The sequence below is a fragment of the Pectinophora gossypiella genome, unplaced genomic scaffold, assembly GCF_024362695.1.
Source record: "Pectinophora gossypiella unplaced genomic scaffold, ilPecGoss1.1 Pgos_33, whole genome shotgun sequence".
In the NCBI taxonomy this organism is placed as follows: Eukaryota; Metazoa; Arthropoda; class Insecta; order Lepidoptera; family Gelechiidae; genus Pectinophora; species Pectinophora gossypiella.
Window position 1 is genome coordinate 992,120 of NW_026063243.1, and position 18,359 is coordinate 1,010,478.

Genomic DNA, 18,359 nt, shown 5'->3' on the forward strand with positions numbered 1-18,359 from the left:
CCGGCCGGCACCGGAAAAACGCTTTTATTGAAGGTCATAACTGCATATATCCGCGGTAACCTTAAAGGTATAGCTTTAACCTGTGCATCGTCTGCAATTGCTGCTCAAAATTACACAAACGGAATGACGGCTCATTCCTTGTTTAGATTTCCTTTACATCTATTAGATGATAGCGGATACTGGAACATCTCAAATGGTACTCAAAGAGCTGAATTGATTTATAATTCTAATCTCATTGTGTATGATGAAGCGCCGATGGCTCATAAATACCTTATAAATTTATTAAATAGATCATTGCAGGATTTGATGAGGTCAGACAAAATTTTTGGTTCTAAAATAATTATTTTTGCAGGAGATTTTCGTCAAATTCCTCCAGTAGTCCCAGAAGCACGAACGAATTTTGATATATTAAACGCGTCACTAAAAACTTCACCTATTTGGAAACAATTGAAAAAATTTAGTTTGGTAACTTCACAGAGATGTAAGGATGACGCACAGTATGCAGATTTTCTTTTAAAACTGGGTTCAAATTTATTACCTACTCTTAGATTAGAAACAAATAATAATGATTTGCAATTAGTCCAACTTGAATCCATTGATTATGTTACTGAATTAGAAGATTTAATTGATTTTGTATTCCCAGAAGTTACCCTTACTGAGCCAGGCGTATGCTCCTTCAGAGCGATTCTATGCACCCGTAACGATGCAGTTAGAGAAATTAATGCCGTTATTTTAGACAAACTACCAGGAGAAGTATTACATTTTTATGCCATAGACAAAATTTTAAGCGACAACGCTGATCAAGTATATTTTAGTCCCGAATTTTTACATACACTTCGACCACAAGGTGTTCCAGATTTCGATTTGCAATTAAAATTAGAATGTGTTTGTGTAATCACGCGTAATCTTAGTTTCGCGGACGGCTTAGTAAATGGCACCAAAGTAATAGTTGTTGAAACATCTCCATATATTATTAAAGTTCGGAAACAAGGTGAACTAGGAGATTATTTGATCCCTCGAATTCTTTTTAAAGCGCCTATAGAACATAACAGCCCTTACGAGATGTGTCGCCGTCAATTCCCATTGCAGGTGTGTTATGCAATGACTATTCACAAGAGCCAGGGTCAAACGATTAGTCGCGTTGGGGTCGATCTTAGATCTGATATGTTTAGTCACGGTCAACTGTATGTAGCTTTAGGTCGCGTTCGCGAAAGACGTGACATAAAAGTACTACTACCCAGGCACCGAATCGAAAATGACCAACCTTTCTCGAATAACGTTATCATATCAGAACTTTTAAGTTTAACGTAACTTTATTTAGGGTGGCACTTCTTGAAAAGACTGAACAGTTCATCTCTGTTATTAAGCTTATTGGGTTTTTTTTAGATCGGTTAAATCATGTGCTGAAATTATCGTATATTGCGAATTATTTATTATTATTTATATTCATTCTATCTTGTTTTTTCTTCTTTTCGTATAATTTAACGATAGAACTGACTTTAACAAGCTTGCACTCGATTTGATGATGGTTACATTGAATTTCAAAGCTAGGTTTACCATTTTATTAGTCACAATCACTGAATTAAAATGTGTGTTAATCAATTGGCAATGTGTGCATGCCCTTCCCAGCCGTTAACGCTGTGGAGGCTCATCTTTAGGGGACGAGAGAACGGGCGTGAAGGGAACTGGCAGGATGAACACTTGGCTGCGGGTGCGACCGGTGCATGGGAGTGAAGTGGAGCTGGCTGGAAGATGGAGGCAGGTATCACTCGATTGCTTTAGCTGAGTTCCACTCAGATCAAGTAAGCTGTCATATGGATGAATGTCGCAGGTTGGAATGATCCGGAGTAGAACTGTCGGTGTCGTTTCCATCGTCGTAGGCATTTTCGGTGGATTTTGTAGGTCGATCAACAATGGTTGCGTGAGTTTTAGCTGTCAAGCTGCTATGCCGTGCTAGCCGATTCTTGCGATCTGGGATACAAGGGATGGACGTATCCTGTGGAATGATCGTGTCAGTGAAGGTTTGAATGTCGCTTAGGACTGGAAAGGAGGGAGTACGGAAACTGTAATCAGTATTCAGGATCTCGCTGTACATGGACAATGTTTAGTTTAGGTGTATTAAAGTGGTAATTGTTCGAAGTTATTTGAAAAGAATTCTGTTTCAGTGTTTAAGCGCTAAAACTGTTTGTTTTTTGTAAGCAAACGTATGATTTATTAATGTTCATTTTTTACTTTATAACGCTAACGCCTTTCAAATAATATTGTTACCAAATTTAATTAAGTGCGTATATAAACAATAAATTAATATTAAATATTTCGATGAAGACACCAATAATGTTTATTGATACATTTTTCTCCTAAGTTCTACTTTCTCAACTTAAAACAATAAGTTATGCAGTAATTATACTTCTACGAGTATATTTAAACAAATCATCATTCAAAAGCATTTTACCCAATACCTAACTTACATTAAGTAAAATTAATCTTTGTCATTTTAGTCACTTATTTTTTTATCATTCACTAAGCAGTAAGCAAAATATATTTACTAAAATAATAAAAAAAAATACGATATTCATTGTAAGTTGGATTAGCTATTTTATAACACAAACGACTTGATATTTTCATGCATTAATTCAGGAAAATAAATGTATAATGGAAAATAAGTTTTTATAACCGATTAAATTTGTGTAATGTGTAGTGTATACATTTTAATGTATTTAACATTTGCAAATTATATTGATTTGTAAAAAATATAAGTTCCATTAAAATTGTACTAAAGAATATTTTATACTAGCGTATATTAGTAACTTAAGTTAGAATTAAGTAAATAAACAAAAAAATATACGCCTTAAATAATAAATATAAGGAAGAAAGTAAACTACCCGGATGCCTGTTTACTCGTCATCAAGGAAACTTTAAGAAATAACATTACTACAAATGTTTGCTCGAAGAAATATTCAAAAACTTAAACAAATGCCAAGCTGGAAATCGATTAACGAGTACACATAAGCGCTACATAGTGAAACTCGTGTGTCATGTAATGGAACGGACAGAATAAAGAATATGTGTTATGGTACGTTGAATCAGTACAGTAAAATATTATACATTAGCATTCAATGGTGTATGAATCGTCATCGTCATTATGTCAGCAAAGACGCTTCATCAATTGCACAGATTTGTGGCTACAAATATATAAATGAAAAGTATTATTTAGAACATTATTTATTGTGTTGTGGAATAAAATAGGTCAATAATTACCTGTATCCGGCAGTGACGAACAATTTCATTCATAAACATGGGTAAATATGACGACTGTCAGATGGGCTAAACATGAAAAAAGTCCTTAAACCAAATCCCATTGTTTCGCTATTGTATTTGAAAATCTAAGCCGCAGGAGGATATTAAGTACGACCATGCTTTACCTTTAATGGTGTATGTAAAAATAATAAAGCCTATAATCAACAATGAATGTTCTATACCATTCTAAGCAAATTCAAAAACAAATTTGATCATGTTAATTTCTGGCCTCCCACAAGCGGGTCTCACCAGTATTGACAGAAGAATGATCACTCATCGATACAAAAACATACATAAAGTAATTAATACATGTATACAGGCTAAATAAAGTGAAATTGCTAGAAAATACCTACTACTTGGAAAAACAATAATTGGAGAAGAAAGCACTACCTAACAACGTGAAACTTTGATATTCAAATTTTCAAATCAAATATGGCTAAAACAAAAAAAAAATACTTAAAAATTTAAAGGTAAAAGAAAACACCTTTAGTTAAAAAATAGAAAGCGAGTCATATTTTATATATTCTGGTAAAATTGTTTAGTTTTAAATGTTACCAAATACACCAAATGTTATTAGAAATGAAAGTAACTGCATATAGTTTAATTCATATGTGTACAGTCATAACCAACATACTACCTACGTTTTATTTTTTAAGTCTACATTCGTTATTTATTTACTTATAATGACGCAAATAACAAACAACTATGCTTGTTATTAATTTGCATACACCTACAGTAAATCCAACTTACCATGAATATACAATGATAATATAATATACATAGTAAGTGCAGAATAAAAACTTAGGGATTACATGGTTTTATGTTTTCCGGTGGATCTGGTTAGAGCTATGTCACGCTAAATAGTATTCTTTGCATTTCTTCTTACATTACTTTTCAATAGAACACTGTTTCGCATGAGACGGTTCCTCAAAAAACATAATATCGTGTATGAGCTAAACTAAAACTTAGGGTTTTACATGGTTTTATGTTTTCCAGTGGATCTGGTTAGAGCTATGTCACGCTAAATGGTGTTTTTTGCATTTCTTCTTACAATACTTTTCAATAGAACACTGATTCGCATGAGACGGTTCCTCAAAAAACATAATATCGTGTATGATCTAAACAAAAACTTAGGTTTTATAAGGTATTATGTTTTCCAGTGGATCTGGTTAGAGCTATGTCACGCTAAATGGTGTTTTTTGCATTTCGTCTTACAATACTTTTCAATAGAACACTGTTTCGCATGAGACGGTTCCTCAAAAAACATAATATCGTGTATGAGCTAAACTAAAACTTAGGGTTTTACATGGTTTTATGTTTTCCAGTGGATCTGGTTAGAGCTATGTCACGCTAAATTGTGTTCTTTGCGTTTCTTCTTGCAATACTTTTCAATAGAACACTGTTTCGCATGACACGGTTCCTCAAAAAACATAATATCGTGTATGATCTAAACAAAAACTTAGGTTTTATAAGGTATTATGTTTTCCAGTGGATCTGGTTAGAGCTATGTCACGCTAAATTGTGTTCTTTGCATTTCTCCTTACAATACTTTTCAATAGAACACTGTTTCGCATGAGACGGTTCCTCAAAAAACATAATATCGTGTATGAGCTAAACTAAAACTTAGGTTTTATATGGTTTTATGTTTTCCAGTGGATCTGGTTAGAGCTATGTCACGCTAAATGGTGTTTTTTGCATTTCTTCTTACAATACTTTTCAATAGAACACTGTTTCGCATGAGACGGTTCCTCAAAAAACATAATATCGTGTATGAGCTAAACTAAAACTTAGGGTTTTACATGGTTTTATGTTTTCCAGTGGATCTGGTTAGAGCTATGTCACGCTAAATTGTGTTCTTTGCATTTCTCCTTACAATACTTTTCAATAGAACACTGTTTCGCATGAGACGGTTCCTCAAAAAACATAATATCGTGTATGAGCTAAACTAAAACTTAGGTTTTATATGGTTTTATGTTTTCCAGTGGATCTGGTTAGAGCTATGTCACGCTAAATGGTGTTTTTTGCATTTCTTCTTACAATACTTTTCAATAGAACACTGTTTCGCATGAGACGGTTCCTCAAAAAACATAATATCGTGTATGAGCTAAACTAAAACTTAGGGTTTTACATGGTTTTATGTTTTCCAGTGGATCTGGTTAGAGCTATGTCACGCTAAATTGTGTTCTTTGCATTTCTCCTTACAATACTTTTCAATAGAACACTGTTTCGCATGAGACGGTTCCTCAAAAAACATAATATCGTGTATGAGCTAAACTAAAACTTAGGTTTTATATGGTTTTATGTTTTCCAGTGGATTTGGTTAGAGCTATGTCACGCTAAATGGTGTTTTTTGCATTTCTTCTTACAATACTTTTCAATAGAACACTGTTTCGCATGAGACGGTTCCTCAAAAAACATAATATCGTGTATGATCTAAACAAAAACTTAGGTTTTATAAGGTATTATGTTTTCCAGTGGATCTGGTTAGAGCTATGTCACGCTAAATGGTGTTTTTTGCATTTCGTCTTACAATACTTTTCAATAGAACACTGTTTCGCATGAGACGGTTCCTCAAAAAACATAATATCGTGTATGAGCTAAACTAAGACTTAGGTTTTATATGGTTTTATGTTTTCCAGTGGATCTGGTTAGAGCCATGTCACGCTAAATTGTGTTCTTTGCATTTCTTCTTACATTACTTTTCAATAGAACACTGTTTCGCATGACACGGTTCCTCAAAAAACATAATATCGTGTATGAGCTAAACAAAAACTTAGGGTTTTACATGATTTTATGTTTTCCAGTGGATCTGGTTAGAGCTATGTCACGCTAAATTGTGTTCTTTGCATTTCTTCTTACATTACTTTTCAATAGAACACTGTTTCGCATGACACGGTTCCTCAAAAAACATAATATCGTGTATGAGCTAAACTAAAACTTAGGTTTTATATTGTTTTATGTTTTCCAGTGGATCTGGTTAGAGCCATGTCACGCTAAATAGCATTCTTGTCATTTCTTCTTTCCATCCTTTATATTATATTAAATAATATTTCATATATGGTATTATTTCGTTCTTTAATTTAATGTGTTTTTAGTGCTTCTGAATGTGATTTTGTTTTAAATACTTAGCTTATTAGCATTCATCAGTATCCAAGAATTCATCATACCACTGCTAATTAATAAACAAACAACGGTCTTAGCGTTTAAATACCGAAAAAACACCTGCCTGTTCATTTATTACTTGTTTCATTAAACAGGAATTTGCATATCGATCGTTTTCAATTAACTTCGAACAGTTACAACTACACGTAAACTGAGCATGTACGTTAGTCTATCTACAGCAAGATCGTGACCGCTGACTGCAGCTCTCCTTCTCCCTCCATTTCACTCCCAATCGACATTTTCACCTTTGCTGATATGATTACTCCACAGGATACCTCCATCCCCTGCATACCTGGTCGCTAGATTCGGCTGGCACGTCATATCGGTTTGACAGCCAACTCACGTAACTATTGTTGATCGATCCACAGTCCACTGAAGTGCCTACGATGAAGGGAACAACATGGACAGTTCTACTCCGAATTACTCCAACCCATGCGATGTTCATCCATGCGACAACCCACCTGATCTGAGTGGAACTTAACTGAAGCAAGAGAGTGATGCCTAATTCCATCTGCCAACTGCTCCACTTCTCTCCCGTGCACCAGTCGCACCCACACCGACGTGTTCATCTTGCCAGTTTTCCTCACACCCGTCCACTTGTCTCTTGAAGATTGGCGTCCACAACACCAACGGTTGGTTAGGTCATGCAAGCATTGTTACAATTGATAAAAACACATATTTTCATTTAGTGAATGTGATAACCTGTACTAATAATTTGGTCAACTTAGCGATGATAACTCAATGTAAGTATTAACAAACTCGGTACGTGTTTGTTATTGTCAATAATATCTTTAAATTATACAACTCGCTTATGTTTGACAATTACAGAGTAATTGCTTTGCTTATTGCATGCTAATTGCTGAAAATTGCTTTTTATTTTAATTTCCTTAGCTAAAAATTGCTTTTTCTTTCACATTTCTCTGCTTATTGAATGACTATTGCTAACTCATTAGATAGAACTTACTTCTCATATAAGTAGGTGGATGCGGCCTCGATTAGCGGGGGAACCACATGAAAAAAAGCGAGCTACTGGGTGTACCTCCTGGGTAGTTTGGAAATCACCTAATATATATATGTATATATTTATAAATAAAAGTTAATATATATAAATTAACATTATTTTTTTTTAACAGGAAATGCACAATGCTAAAAACTGCGTAGGAGATTTTAATACAATAGTACTACCAAGCCTGATGTTGGCCGCTATTTCAATGAATGCAGCAGTGTCACAGCTAGCAATCAAAAGTAAAAAGATATTGAGGTACGTTAAATGACAATCACGACCACTTTGGCAAAAACGTATCGCTATAGACTAAGGAAAAAAAATAATATATATTTTATTTACAGGAAATGCAGATGGTAATAAACTGTGTAGGAGTTCATGATTGCAATAGAATAAAATCGACCAAGCCTGAAGTCAGCAGCCCCTTCAATGAATGCAGCTGTGTGATAGCCAGCAATCAAAAGTTACAAGATATCGAGGTACGTTTCATGACGACCACGACTATTTTGGCAAAAACGTATCGCTATAGACTAAGGAAAAAAATTAATATATATTTTATTTACAGGAAATGCAGATGGCAATAAACTGTGTAGGAGTTTATGATTGCAATAGAATAAAATCGACCAAGCCTGAAGTCAGCAGCCCCTTCAATGAATGCAGCAGTGTGACAGCCAGCAATCAAAAGTTACAAGATATCGAGGTACGTTTCATGACGATCACGACTATTTTGGCAAAAACGTATCGCTATAGACTAAGGAAAAAAAATTAATATATATTTTATTTACAGGAAAAGCAGATGGCAATAAACTGTGTAGGAGTTTATGATTGCAATAGAATAAAATCGACCATGCCTGAAGTCAGCAGCCCCTTCAATGAATGCAGCAGTGTGACAGCCAATAATCAAAAGTTACAAGATATCGAGGTACGTTTCATGACGACCACGACTATTTTGGCAAAAACGTATCGCTATCGACTAAGGAAAATAATTTATATATTTTATTTACAGGAAATGCAGAAGGCAAAAAACTGCGTAGGAGATCATTAATACAAAAGTATTATATAAACCAAGCCTGATGTTGGCCGCTCATTCAAAGAATGCAGCAGTGTGACAGCCAGCAATCAAAAGTAACAAGATGTCGAGGTACGTTACATGACGATCACGACCACTTTGACATAAACGTATCGCTATAGACTAAGGAAAAAAAAATGTAATATACAGGGTGTTAGTGACATCGTAACGAAAACTTTGAGGGATGATTGAGACCATGATTATGAGATGATATCAAGTGGAATTTTCCGTCGCAAAAGTATGGAACAGAAAATAACTTAAAAAAAAAACAAAAATTTTCATGAATTTTCCGACTGAAAATTCCACTTGATTTCAACTCAGAATTATGGTCTGAATCATCCTCCTCAGTATTTGTTACGGTGTCACTAACACCCATACCTACTTGTATGGCTACAGTATGTACTTGTGCGGGGTGTAAGTGACATCGTACCGAATACAGAGGGGGATGATTCACCTGATTATTCTGAGTTAATATCAAGTGGAATTTTTCATCGCAAAAGTATAGAATTGAAAATAATTTAGAATAACTAAAAAAAAATCATGAATTTTGCGACGGAAAATTCCACTTGATATGAACTCAGAATCATGGTCTGAATCATCCCCATCAGTATTCGTTACAATGTCACTAACAACCTGTATATTTTATTCACAGGAAATGCAGAGTGCAATAAACTGCGTAGGAGATTATGATTGCAATAGAATAAAATCGACCAAGCCTGAAGTTTTTCAATGCACGCAGCAGTGTGACAGCCAGCAATCAAAAGTTACAAGATATCGAGGTACGTTACATGACGACCACGACTATTCTGGCAAAGACGTATCGCTATCGACCAAGGAAAAGAAATTATATATAATATTTAATTATATATATAATATTTAATATGTATTTTATTTATAGGAAATGCAGAAGGCAAAAAACTGCGTAGGAGATTATTAATACAATAGTATTATATCAACCAAGCCTGATGTCGGTAGCTTCTTCAATGAATGCAGCAGTGTGACAGCCAGCAATCAATAGTGATAGTGACAAGAATCTAGGTACGTTACATGACGACCACGACCACTTTGGCAAAAACGTATCGCTATCGACTAAGAAAAGGATATTATATCTATACGTTATTATAAATATACGTTATTATAAATAAATTAATATTATTTTATTTTTAACAGGAAATACAGAAGGCAAAGAAGCAGATGTCATCAAAGAAGATCTTTGTTCCTGCAATGTTTCCGCAGACGATACATCCAACAGAGCGAAGTGGAAGGAAAAGACTCGGAAAAAAGACCCCACCACCATATGGGAACAATGCAAAGGAGAGAGAGAGAATATAATGTTATATTTTTATTTTTTGATAACATAAAATAAACCAACAATATCCTACAAATTTTTTTTATTTCTTTTTGTGCCTGTCTTAATAGTTATTACAAATCTGTGATGCGAAACAAACTATACGAAAACGTCAATCCACATACAACGCCCGCGAAGCTGCTTTAGCAGCGAGCGCACTTAGCACCATCTAGTTATATTATTATACTATATATAGCTACAAACCCATGTACTGACTGACTCACTCACTCACTGACAGAGTTGTTCTCCCAGAAGGAGTGTCGGGGGGTAAAAATGATGTATGGAGGGTGTGATCGGGACCTCCCGGTGAGTATGGGAAAACTTCCAGATCTTGGAAAACTGCTCCGCATCAGGGAGACACCCTACCGTCTGGCAAAACTATCGCACCTGGAACGATTCTTTTTTCACAAAACCTATTTAATTCTTGGTCAAATTCTATTGTGGGTGAAAAAAAATCAAAATGGCGGAAAAACAAGATGGCCGCCATACAAAAAAATATTTTTCCAGAAAATGTCTCGGGGGTAAAAACAATGTATGGGGACGTAATAGGAAAATCATGTTGAGAATTTAAATACTGCTCAACCTTCAAAAACTGCTCCTCATCAGAGAGACACCCCACGGCCTGGCGAAACTATAAAACCTGGAGCAATTTTATTTTCACATGACATATTTAAATCTTGGTCAAATTTAGTTGCCGGTGAAAAAAAATCAAAATGGCGGAAAAACAAGATGGCCGCCATACAAAATTTTCGTTTTTCCCGAAAATGCCTCGGGGGTAAAAATGATGTATAGGGATGTGATCGGATCGTCATGTTGAGTATTTCAATACTGCTTGATCTTGAAAAACTGCTCCGCATCAGGGAGACACCCTACGGCCTGGCAAAACTATAAAACCTAGAGCAATATTTTTTTCACGAAACCTATTTAAATCTTGGTCAAATTCAATCCCCGGTGAAAAAAAACCAAAATGGCGGAAAAACAAGATGGCCGCCATACAAAATTTTCGTTTTTCCCGAAAATGCCTCGGGGGTAAAAATGATGTATGAGGAATGTGATCGAAACATCATGTTGAGTATGGAAATACTTTTCGATTTTCGAAAGCTGCTCCGCATCAGGGAGACACCCTACAGCCTGGCGAAACTATCGCACCTGGAACTTTTTTGTTTTCACGAAGCCTATTAAAGTCTTGGTCAAATTTTATCGCCAGTGAAAAAAAAAACAAAATGGCCGAAAAACAAGATGGCCGCCATACAAATTTTTGTTTTTCCAGAAATTGTCTCAGAGGTAAAAATGATGTATTGGGGTGTGATCGGAACGTCATCTTGGAAAACTGCTCCGCAACAGGGGTCACCCTACGGCCTGGCAAAACTATAGCACCTAGAACTTTTTTATTTTCACGAGACCTATTTAAGTCTTGGTCAAATTCTATCGCGGTAAAAATATGGCGGGAAAACAAGATGGCCGCCATACAAAGCTTCGAACTAATACAGTACACGCGAGCAGCTTGCTGCGAGCGAACCACGCGACATCTAGTTATTATTATTATATTATATATAGCTGGAGACCCACTGACTGACTGACTGACTGACTGACTGACTCACTGACATAATTGTTCTCCCAGAAGGAGCGTCGGGGGGTCAAAATGATGTATGGGGGGTGTGATCGGGACCTCCCGGTGAGTATGGGAAAAATCCCAAATCTTGGAAAACTGCTCCTCATCAGGGAGACGCTCTACAGTCTGGCGCGACTATTATACCTGGATCATTTTTTTTTTCGCAAAACCTATTTAAATCTTGGTCAAATTCTATTGTGGGTGAAAAAAAATCAAAATGGCGGAAAAACAAGATGGCCGCCATACAAAATTTAGTTTTTCCGGAAAATGTCTCAAGGGTAAAAATTGTGTATGGGAGTGTAATCGGAGTGTCTTGTTGAGTATGGAGACACTTCTCTTTCTTCAAATCTGCTCCGCATCAGGGAGACACCCTACGGCCTGGCAAAACTATCGCACCTGGAACGATTATTTTTTCACAGAACCTATTTAAATCTTAATCAAATTCTATCGTGAGTGAAAAAAAATCAAAATGGCGGAAAAACAAGATGGCCGCCATACAAATTTTTAGTTTTTCCTTAAAATGCCTCGGGGATAAAAATTATGTATGAGGGTTTTGATCGGAACGTCATGTAGAGTACGGGTATACTTCCAGGTTTTCGAAAACTGCTCCGCATCAGGGAGACACCCTAAGGCCTGGCAAAACTATCGCACCTGGAACAATATTTTTTTTCACGAAACCTATTTAAATCTTGGTCAAATTCTACTGTGGGTGAAAAAAAATCAAAATGGCGGAAAAACAAGATGGCCGCCATACAAATTTTTAGTTTTTCCTGAAATTGCCTCTGGGATAAAAATTATGTATAAGGGTTTTGATCGGAACGTCATGTAGAGTACGGGTATACTTCCAGGTTTTCGAAAATTGCTCCGCATCAGGGATACACCCTACGGCCTGGCGAAATTATCGCATCTGGAACTTTTTTGTTTTCAAGAAACCTATTTAAATCTTAGTCAAATTTAATCGCCAGTGAAAAAAAAACAAAATGGCCGAAAAACAAGATGGCCGCCATACAAAATTTTGTTTTTCCAGAAAATGTGTCAGAGCTAAAATTGATGTATAGGGGTGTGATCGGAACGTCATCTTGGAAAACTGCTCCGCATCAGGGAGACACCCTACGGCCTGGCAAAACTATTACACCTAGAACTTTTTTGATTTCACGAGACCTATTTTAGTCTTGGTCAAATTCTATCGCGGTAAAAAAATGGCGGGAAAACAAGACACGCGAGCAGCTTGCTGCGAGCGAACCACGCGACATCTAGTTATTATACTATATATAGCTACAAACCCACTGACTGACTGACTGACTCACTGACTGACTCACTGACAGGGTTGTTCTCCCAGAAGGAGCGTCGGGGGGTGAAAATGATGTATGGGGGGTGTGATCGGGACCTCCCGGTGAGTATGGGAAAAATCCCAGATCTTGGAAAACTGCTCCGCATCAGGGAGACACCCCACGGCCTGGCAAAACTATCGCACCTGGAACGATTCTTTTTCCACTTAACCTACTTAAATCTTGGTCAAATTCAATCACCGTTGAAAAAAAATCAAAATGGCGGAAAAACAAGATGGCCGCCATACATAACATAACATAAACTGCCTATATACGTCCCACTGCTGGGCACAGGCCTCCCCTCAATCAACCGGAGGGGCCGCCATACAAAATTTTATTTTTCCAGAAAATGTCTCGGGGGTAAAAACTGTGTATGGGGATGTAATCTGAGTGTCTTGTCGAGAACGGAAAATGTTCTCAATCTTGAAAAACTGCTCCGCATCAGGGAGACACCCTACGGCCTGGCTAACCTATCGCACCTGGAACAATTATTTTTTCGCACAACGTATTTAAATCTTGGTCAAATCCAATCGCCGGTGAAAAAAAACCAAAATGGCGGAAAAACAAGATGGCCGCCATACAAAAGTTTGTTTTTCCAGAAATTGTTTCGGAAGTGAAAATGATGTATGGGGGATGTGATTGAAATGTCAAGTTGAATATCCAAATACTTCTTGATCTTCAGAAACTGCTCCGCATCAGGGAGACAACCTACGGCCTGGTAAAACTATCGCACATGGAACTTTTTCGTTTTCACGATACCTATTTAAATCTTGGTCAAATTAAATTGCCGGTGAAAAAAAATCAAAATGGCGGAAAATCAAGATGGCCGCCATACAAATTTTTCGTTTTTCCTGAAAATGCCTCGGGGGTAAAAACAATGTATAGGGGTGTGATCGGAACGTCATCTTGGAAAACTGCTCCGCATCAGGGAGACACCCTACGGCCTGGCAAAACTATAAAACCTGGAGCAATAAATTTTTCACGAAACCTATTTAAATCTTGGTCAAATTTTATCGCCGGTGAAAAAAAAACAAAATGGCCGAAAAACAAGATGGCCGCCATATAAATTTTTGTTTTTCCAGAAAATGTCTCGGGTGTAAAAATGATGTATAGGGGTGTGATCGGAACGTCATCTTGGAAAACTGCTCCGCATCAGGGAGACACCCTACGGCCTGGCAAAACTATAGCACCTAGAATTTTTTTGATTTCACGAGACCTATTTAAACAAGATGGCCGCCATACAAAGCTTCGAACTAATACAGGACACGCGAGCAGCTTGCTGCGAGCGAACCACGCGACATCTAGTTATTATTATTATATTATTATTATTATTATTATAATATATATAGCTACAAACCCATGTACCTATTGACTGACTCACTGACAGGGTTGTTCTCCCAGAAGGAGCCTCGGGGGGTGAAATTAATGTATGGGGGATGTGATCAAAATTTTCCGGTGAGTATGAGAAAACTTCCAGATCTTGGAAAACTGCTCCGCATCAGGGAGACACCATACGGCCTGGCGAAACTATTGCACCTGGAATGATTCTTTTTTCACAAAACCTACTTAAATCTTGGTCAAATTTTATAGCCGGTGAAAAAAAAACAAAATGGCCGAAAAACAAGATGGCCGCCATACAAATTTTTATTTTTCCAGAAAATGTCTCGGGGGTAAAAATTGTGTATGGGGTTGTGATCTGGACCTCCCAGAGAGTATGGGAAAACTTCTAGATTTTGGAAAACTGCTCCGCATCAGGGAGACACCCTACGGCCTGGCAAAACTATCGCACCTGGAACGATTATTTTTTCACAAAACCTATTTAAATCTTAGTCAAATTTTATTGCCTACGAAAAAAAATCAAAATGGCGGAATAACAAGATGGCCGCCATACGAAATTTTCGTTTTTCCCGAAAATGCCTCGGGGGTAAAAATGATGTATGAGGAATATGATCGAAACATCATGTTGAGTATGGAAATACTTTTCGATCTTCGAAAGCTGCTCCGCATCAGGGAGACACCCTACAGCCTGGCAAAACTATCGCACCTGGAACTTTTTTGTTTTCACGAAGCCTATTAAAGTCTTGGTCAAATTTTATCGCCAGTGAAAAAAAACAAGATGGCCGCCATACAAAATTTTGTTTTTCCAGAAAATGTCCCGGGGGCAAAAACAATGTATGGTGGCGTAATCAGAAGGTCATGTTGAGTATGTAAATACTTCTTGATCTTCAGAAACTGCTCCGCATCAGGGAGACACCCTACGGCCTGGCAAACCTATCGCGCCTGGAACTTTTTAGTTTTCACAATACCTATTTAAATCTTGATTAAATTCATATGCCTGTGAAAAAAAAAACAAAATGGCGGAAATTCAAGATGGCCGCCATACAAATTTTTAGTTTTTCTTGAAAATGCCTCTGGGATAAAAATTATGTATGAGGGTTTTGATCGAAACGTCTTTGAAAGTATCGAAATACTTCTCGATCTTTGAAAACTGCTCCGCATCAGGGGGCACCCTACGGCCTGGCGAAACTATCGCATCTGAACCTTTTTTGTTTTCACGAAACCTATTTAATTCTTGGTCAAATTTTATCGCCGGTGAAAAAAAACAAAATGGCCGAAAAACAAGATGGCCGCCATACAAATTTTTGTTTTTCCAGAAAATGTCTCGGGGGTAGAAATTGTGTATGGGGTTGTAATTGGAACGTCTTGTTGAGTATGGAAATACTTCCCGACCTTCAAAAACTGCTCCGCATCAGGGAGACACCCTACGGCCTGGCAAAACTATCGCACCTGGAACGATTATTTTTTCACAAGACCTATTTAAATCTTGGTCAAATTCTATCGTGAGTGAAAAAAAATCAAAATGGCGGAAAAACATGATGGCCGCCATACAAATTTTTCGTTTTTCCTCAAAATGCCTCGGGGGTAAAAATGATGTATAGGAATGTGATCGGAACGTCATGTCAAGTATGAAAATTTGTCTGGATTTTCGATAGCTGCTCCGCATCAGGGAGACACCCTACGGCCTGGCGAAACTATCGCACCTGGAACTGTTTGGTTTTCATAAAACCTATTAAATTCTTGGTCAAATTTTATCGCCGGTGAAAAAAAAATAAAATGGCGGAAAATCAAGATGGCCGCCATACAAAATTTTCGTTTTTCCCGAAAATGCCTCGGGGGTAAAAATGATGTATGAGGAATGTGATCGAAACATCATGTTGAGTATGGAAATACTTTTCGATCTTCGAAAGCTGCTCCGCATCAGGGAGACACCCTACGGCCTGGCGAAACTATCGCACCTGGATTTTTTTTGTTTTCACGAAGCCTATTAAAGTCTTGGTCAAATTTTATCGCCAGTGAAAAAAAAAACAAAATGGTCGAAAAAACAAGATGGCCGCCATACAAATTTTTGTTTTTCCAAAAATGTCTCAGAGGTAAAAATGATGTATTGGGGTGTGATCGGAACGTCATCTTGGAAAACTGCTCCGCATCAGGGGTCACCCTACGGCCTGGCAAAACTATAGCACCTAGAACTTTTTTGATTTCACGAGACCTATTTAAGTCTTGGTCAAATTCTATCGCAGTAAAAAAATGGCGGGAAAACAAGACACGCGAGCAGCTTGCTGCGAGCGAACCACGCGACATCTAGTTATTATATTATTATTATTATACTATATATAGCTACAAACCCATGTACTGACTGACTGACTCACTGACAGGGTTGTTCTCCCAGAAGGAGCGTCGGGGGGTAAAAATGATGTATGGGGGGTGTGATCAAGATCTTCCGATGAGTATGGGAAAACTTCCAGATCTTGGAAAACTGCTCCGCACCAGGGAGACACCCTACAGTCTGGCGCAACTATTATACCTGGATCAATTTTTTTTCCGCAAAACCTATTTAAATCTTGGTCAAATTCTATCGTGAGTAAAAAAAAAACAAAATGGCGGAAAAACAAGATGGCCGCCATACAAATTTTTGTTTTTCCAGAAAATTTCTCGGAGGCAAAAACAATGCATTGGGTTGTAATCGGAATGCCATGTTGAGTATGGAATTACTTCCCGATCTTGAAAACCTGCTCCGCATCAGGGAGACACCCTACGGCCTGGCAAAACTATCGCACCTGGAACTTTTTTGTTTTGACGAAATCTATTTAAATCTTGGTCAAATTCAATCACCGTTGAAAAAAAATCAAAATGGCGGAAAATCAAGATGGCCGCCATACAAAATTTTCGTTTTTCCAGAGAATGTCTCGGAGGTAAAAACTGTATATGGGAGTGTAATCGGAGTGTATTGTCAAGTACGAAAAATGTTCTCAATCTTCGAAAACTGCTCCGCTTCAGGGAGACACCCTACAGCCTGGCGAAACTATCGCACCTGGAACAATTCTTTTTTCGTACAACGTATTTAAACCTTGGTCAAATTTTATCGCCGGTGAAAAAAAATCAAAATGGCGGAAAATCAAGATGGCCGCCATACAAAATTTTCGTTTTTCCCGAAAATGCCTCGGGGGTAAAAACTGTGAATGGGAGTATAATCGGAGTGTCTTGTCGAGTACGAAAAATGTTCTCAATCTTTGAAAACTGCTCCGCATCAGGGAGACACCCTACGGCGTGGCGAAACTATCGCACCTGGAACAATTCTTTTTTCGCTCAAAGTATTTAAACCTTGGTCAAATTTTATCAGTGGTAAAAAAAAATCAAAATGGCGGAAAATCAAGATGGCCGCCATACAAAATTTTCGTTTTTCTCGAAAATGCCTCGGGGGTGAATATGATGTAAAAAGGATGTGATCAAAATGTCATGTATGGAAATGCTTCCCGACCTTCAAAAACTGCTCCGCATCAAGGAGATACCCTAAGGCCTGGCGAAACTATCGCACGTGGAACATTTTTGTTTTCACAAAACCTATTTAAATCTTGGTCAAAATTTATCGGCGGTGAAAAAAAAAACAAAATTGCCGAAAAACAAGATGGCCGCCATATAAATTTTTGTTTTCCCAGAAAATGTCTCGGGTGTAAAAATTATGTATAGGGGTGTGATCGGAACGTCATCTTGGAAAACTGCTCCGCATCAAGGAGACACTCTACGGCCTGGCAAAACTATAGCACCTAGAACTTTTTTGATTTCACGAAAACAAGATGGCCGCCATACAAAGCTTCGAACTAATACAGGACACGCGAGCAGCTTGCTGCGAGCGAACCACGCGACATCTAGTTATTTTATTTTATATTATATATAGCTACAAACCCATTGACTCACTGACTCACTGACATAATTGTTCTCCCAGAAGGAGCGTCGGGGGGTAAAAATAATGTATGAGAAAAGTGATCTGGGTCTCCCGGTGAGTATGGGAAAACTTCCAGATCTTGGAAAACTACTCCGCATCAGGGAGACACCCTACGGCCTGGCAAAACTATCGCACCTAGAAAGATTCTTTTTTCACAAAACCTTCTTAAATCTTGGTCAAATCCAATCGCCGTTGAAAAAAAATCAAAATGGCGGAAAAACAAGATGGCCGCCATACAAAATTTTGTTTTTTCAGA

At 37.5% G+C, this 18,359-nt stretch overlaps 1 protein-coding gene across 5 annotated transcripts; it reads left to right on the plus strand.

Moving 5' to 3' along the window:
* The first annotated feature begins 7,467 nt into the window (after nucleotides 1–7,467).
* LOC126380983 (uncharacterized) lies at nucleotides 7,468–9,839 on the plus strand. Of its 5 annotated transcripts, XR_007568605.1 has the most exons (8): nucleotides 7,469–7,720; nucleotides 7,807–7,941; nucleotides 8,028–8,162; nucleotides 8,250–8,384; nucleotides 8,469–8,603; nucleotides 9,184–9,310; nucleotides 9,430–9,569; nucleotides 9,702–9,839. XR_007568605.1 is itself a non-coding variant. In XM_050030558.1 (6 exons), exons 2-5 carry the CDS (start codon nucleotides 7,810–7,812, stop codon nucleotides 9,466–9,468), a joined length of 441 nt encoding a protein of 146 aa, XP_049886515.1. In that variant the 5' UTR covers nucleotides 7,468–7,720; nucleotides 7,807–7,809; the 3' UTR covers nucleotides 9,469–9,569; nucleotides 9,702–9,839. The 5 variants fall into 5 exon arrangements, 1 of the variants encoding a protein (XP_049886515.1); XR_007568604.1 differs by lacking the exon at nucleotides 8,250–8,384 and having other exon boundaries at nucleotides 7,477–7,720; XM_050030558.1 differs by lacking the exons at nucleotides 8,469–8,603; nucleotides 9,184–9,310 and having other exon boundaries at nucleotides 7,468–7,720.
* Nucleotides 9,840–18,359: the final 8,520 nt, after the last annotated feature.

Coding starts and splice junctions, on each gene's coding strand:
- LOC126380983 (XM_050030558.1), top strand. CDS start 7,810: ATGCAGATGGTAATAAACTGTGTAGGAGTTCATGATTGCAATAGAATA. Junction 7,942..8,027: donor AAAAGTTACAAGATATCGAG/GTACGTTTCATG, acceptor TTTTATTTACAG/GAAATGCAGATGGCAATAAA. Junction 8,163..8,249: donor AAAAGTTACAAGATATCGAG/GTACGTTTCATG, acceptor TTTTATTTACAG/GAAAAGCAGATGGCAATAAA.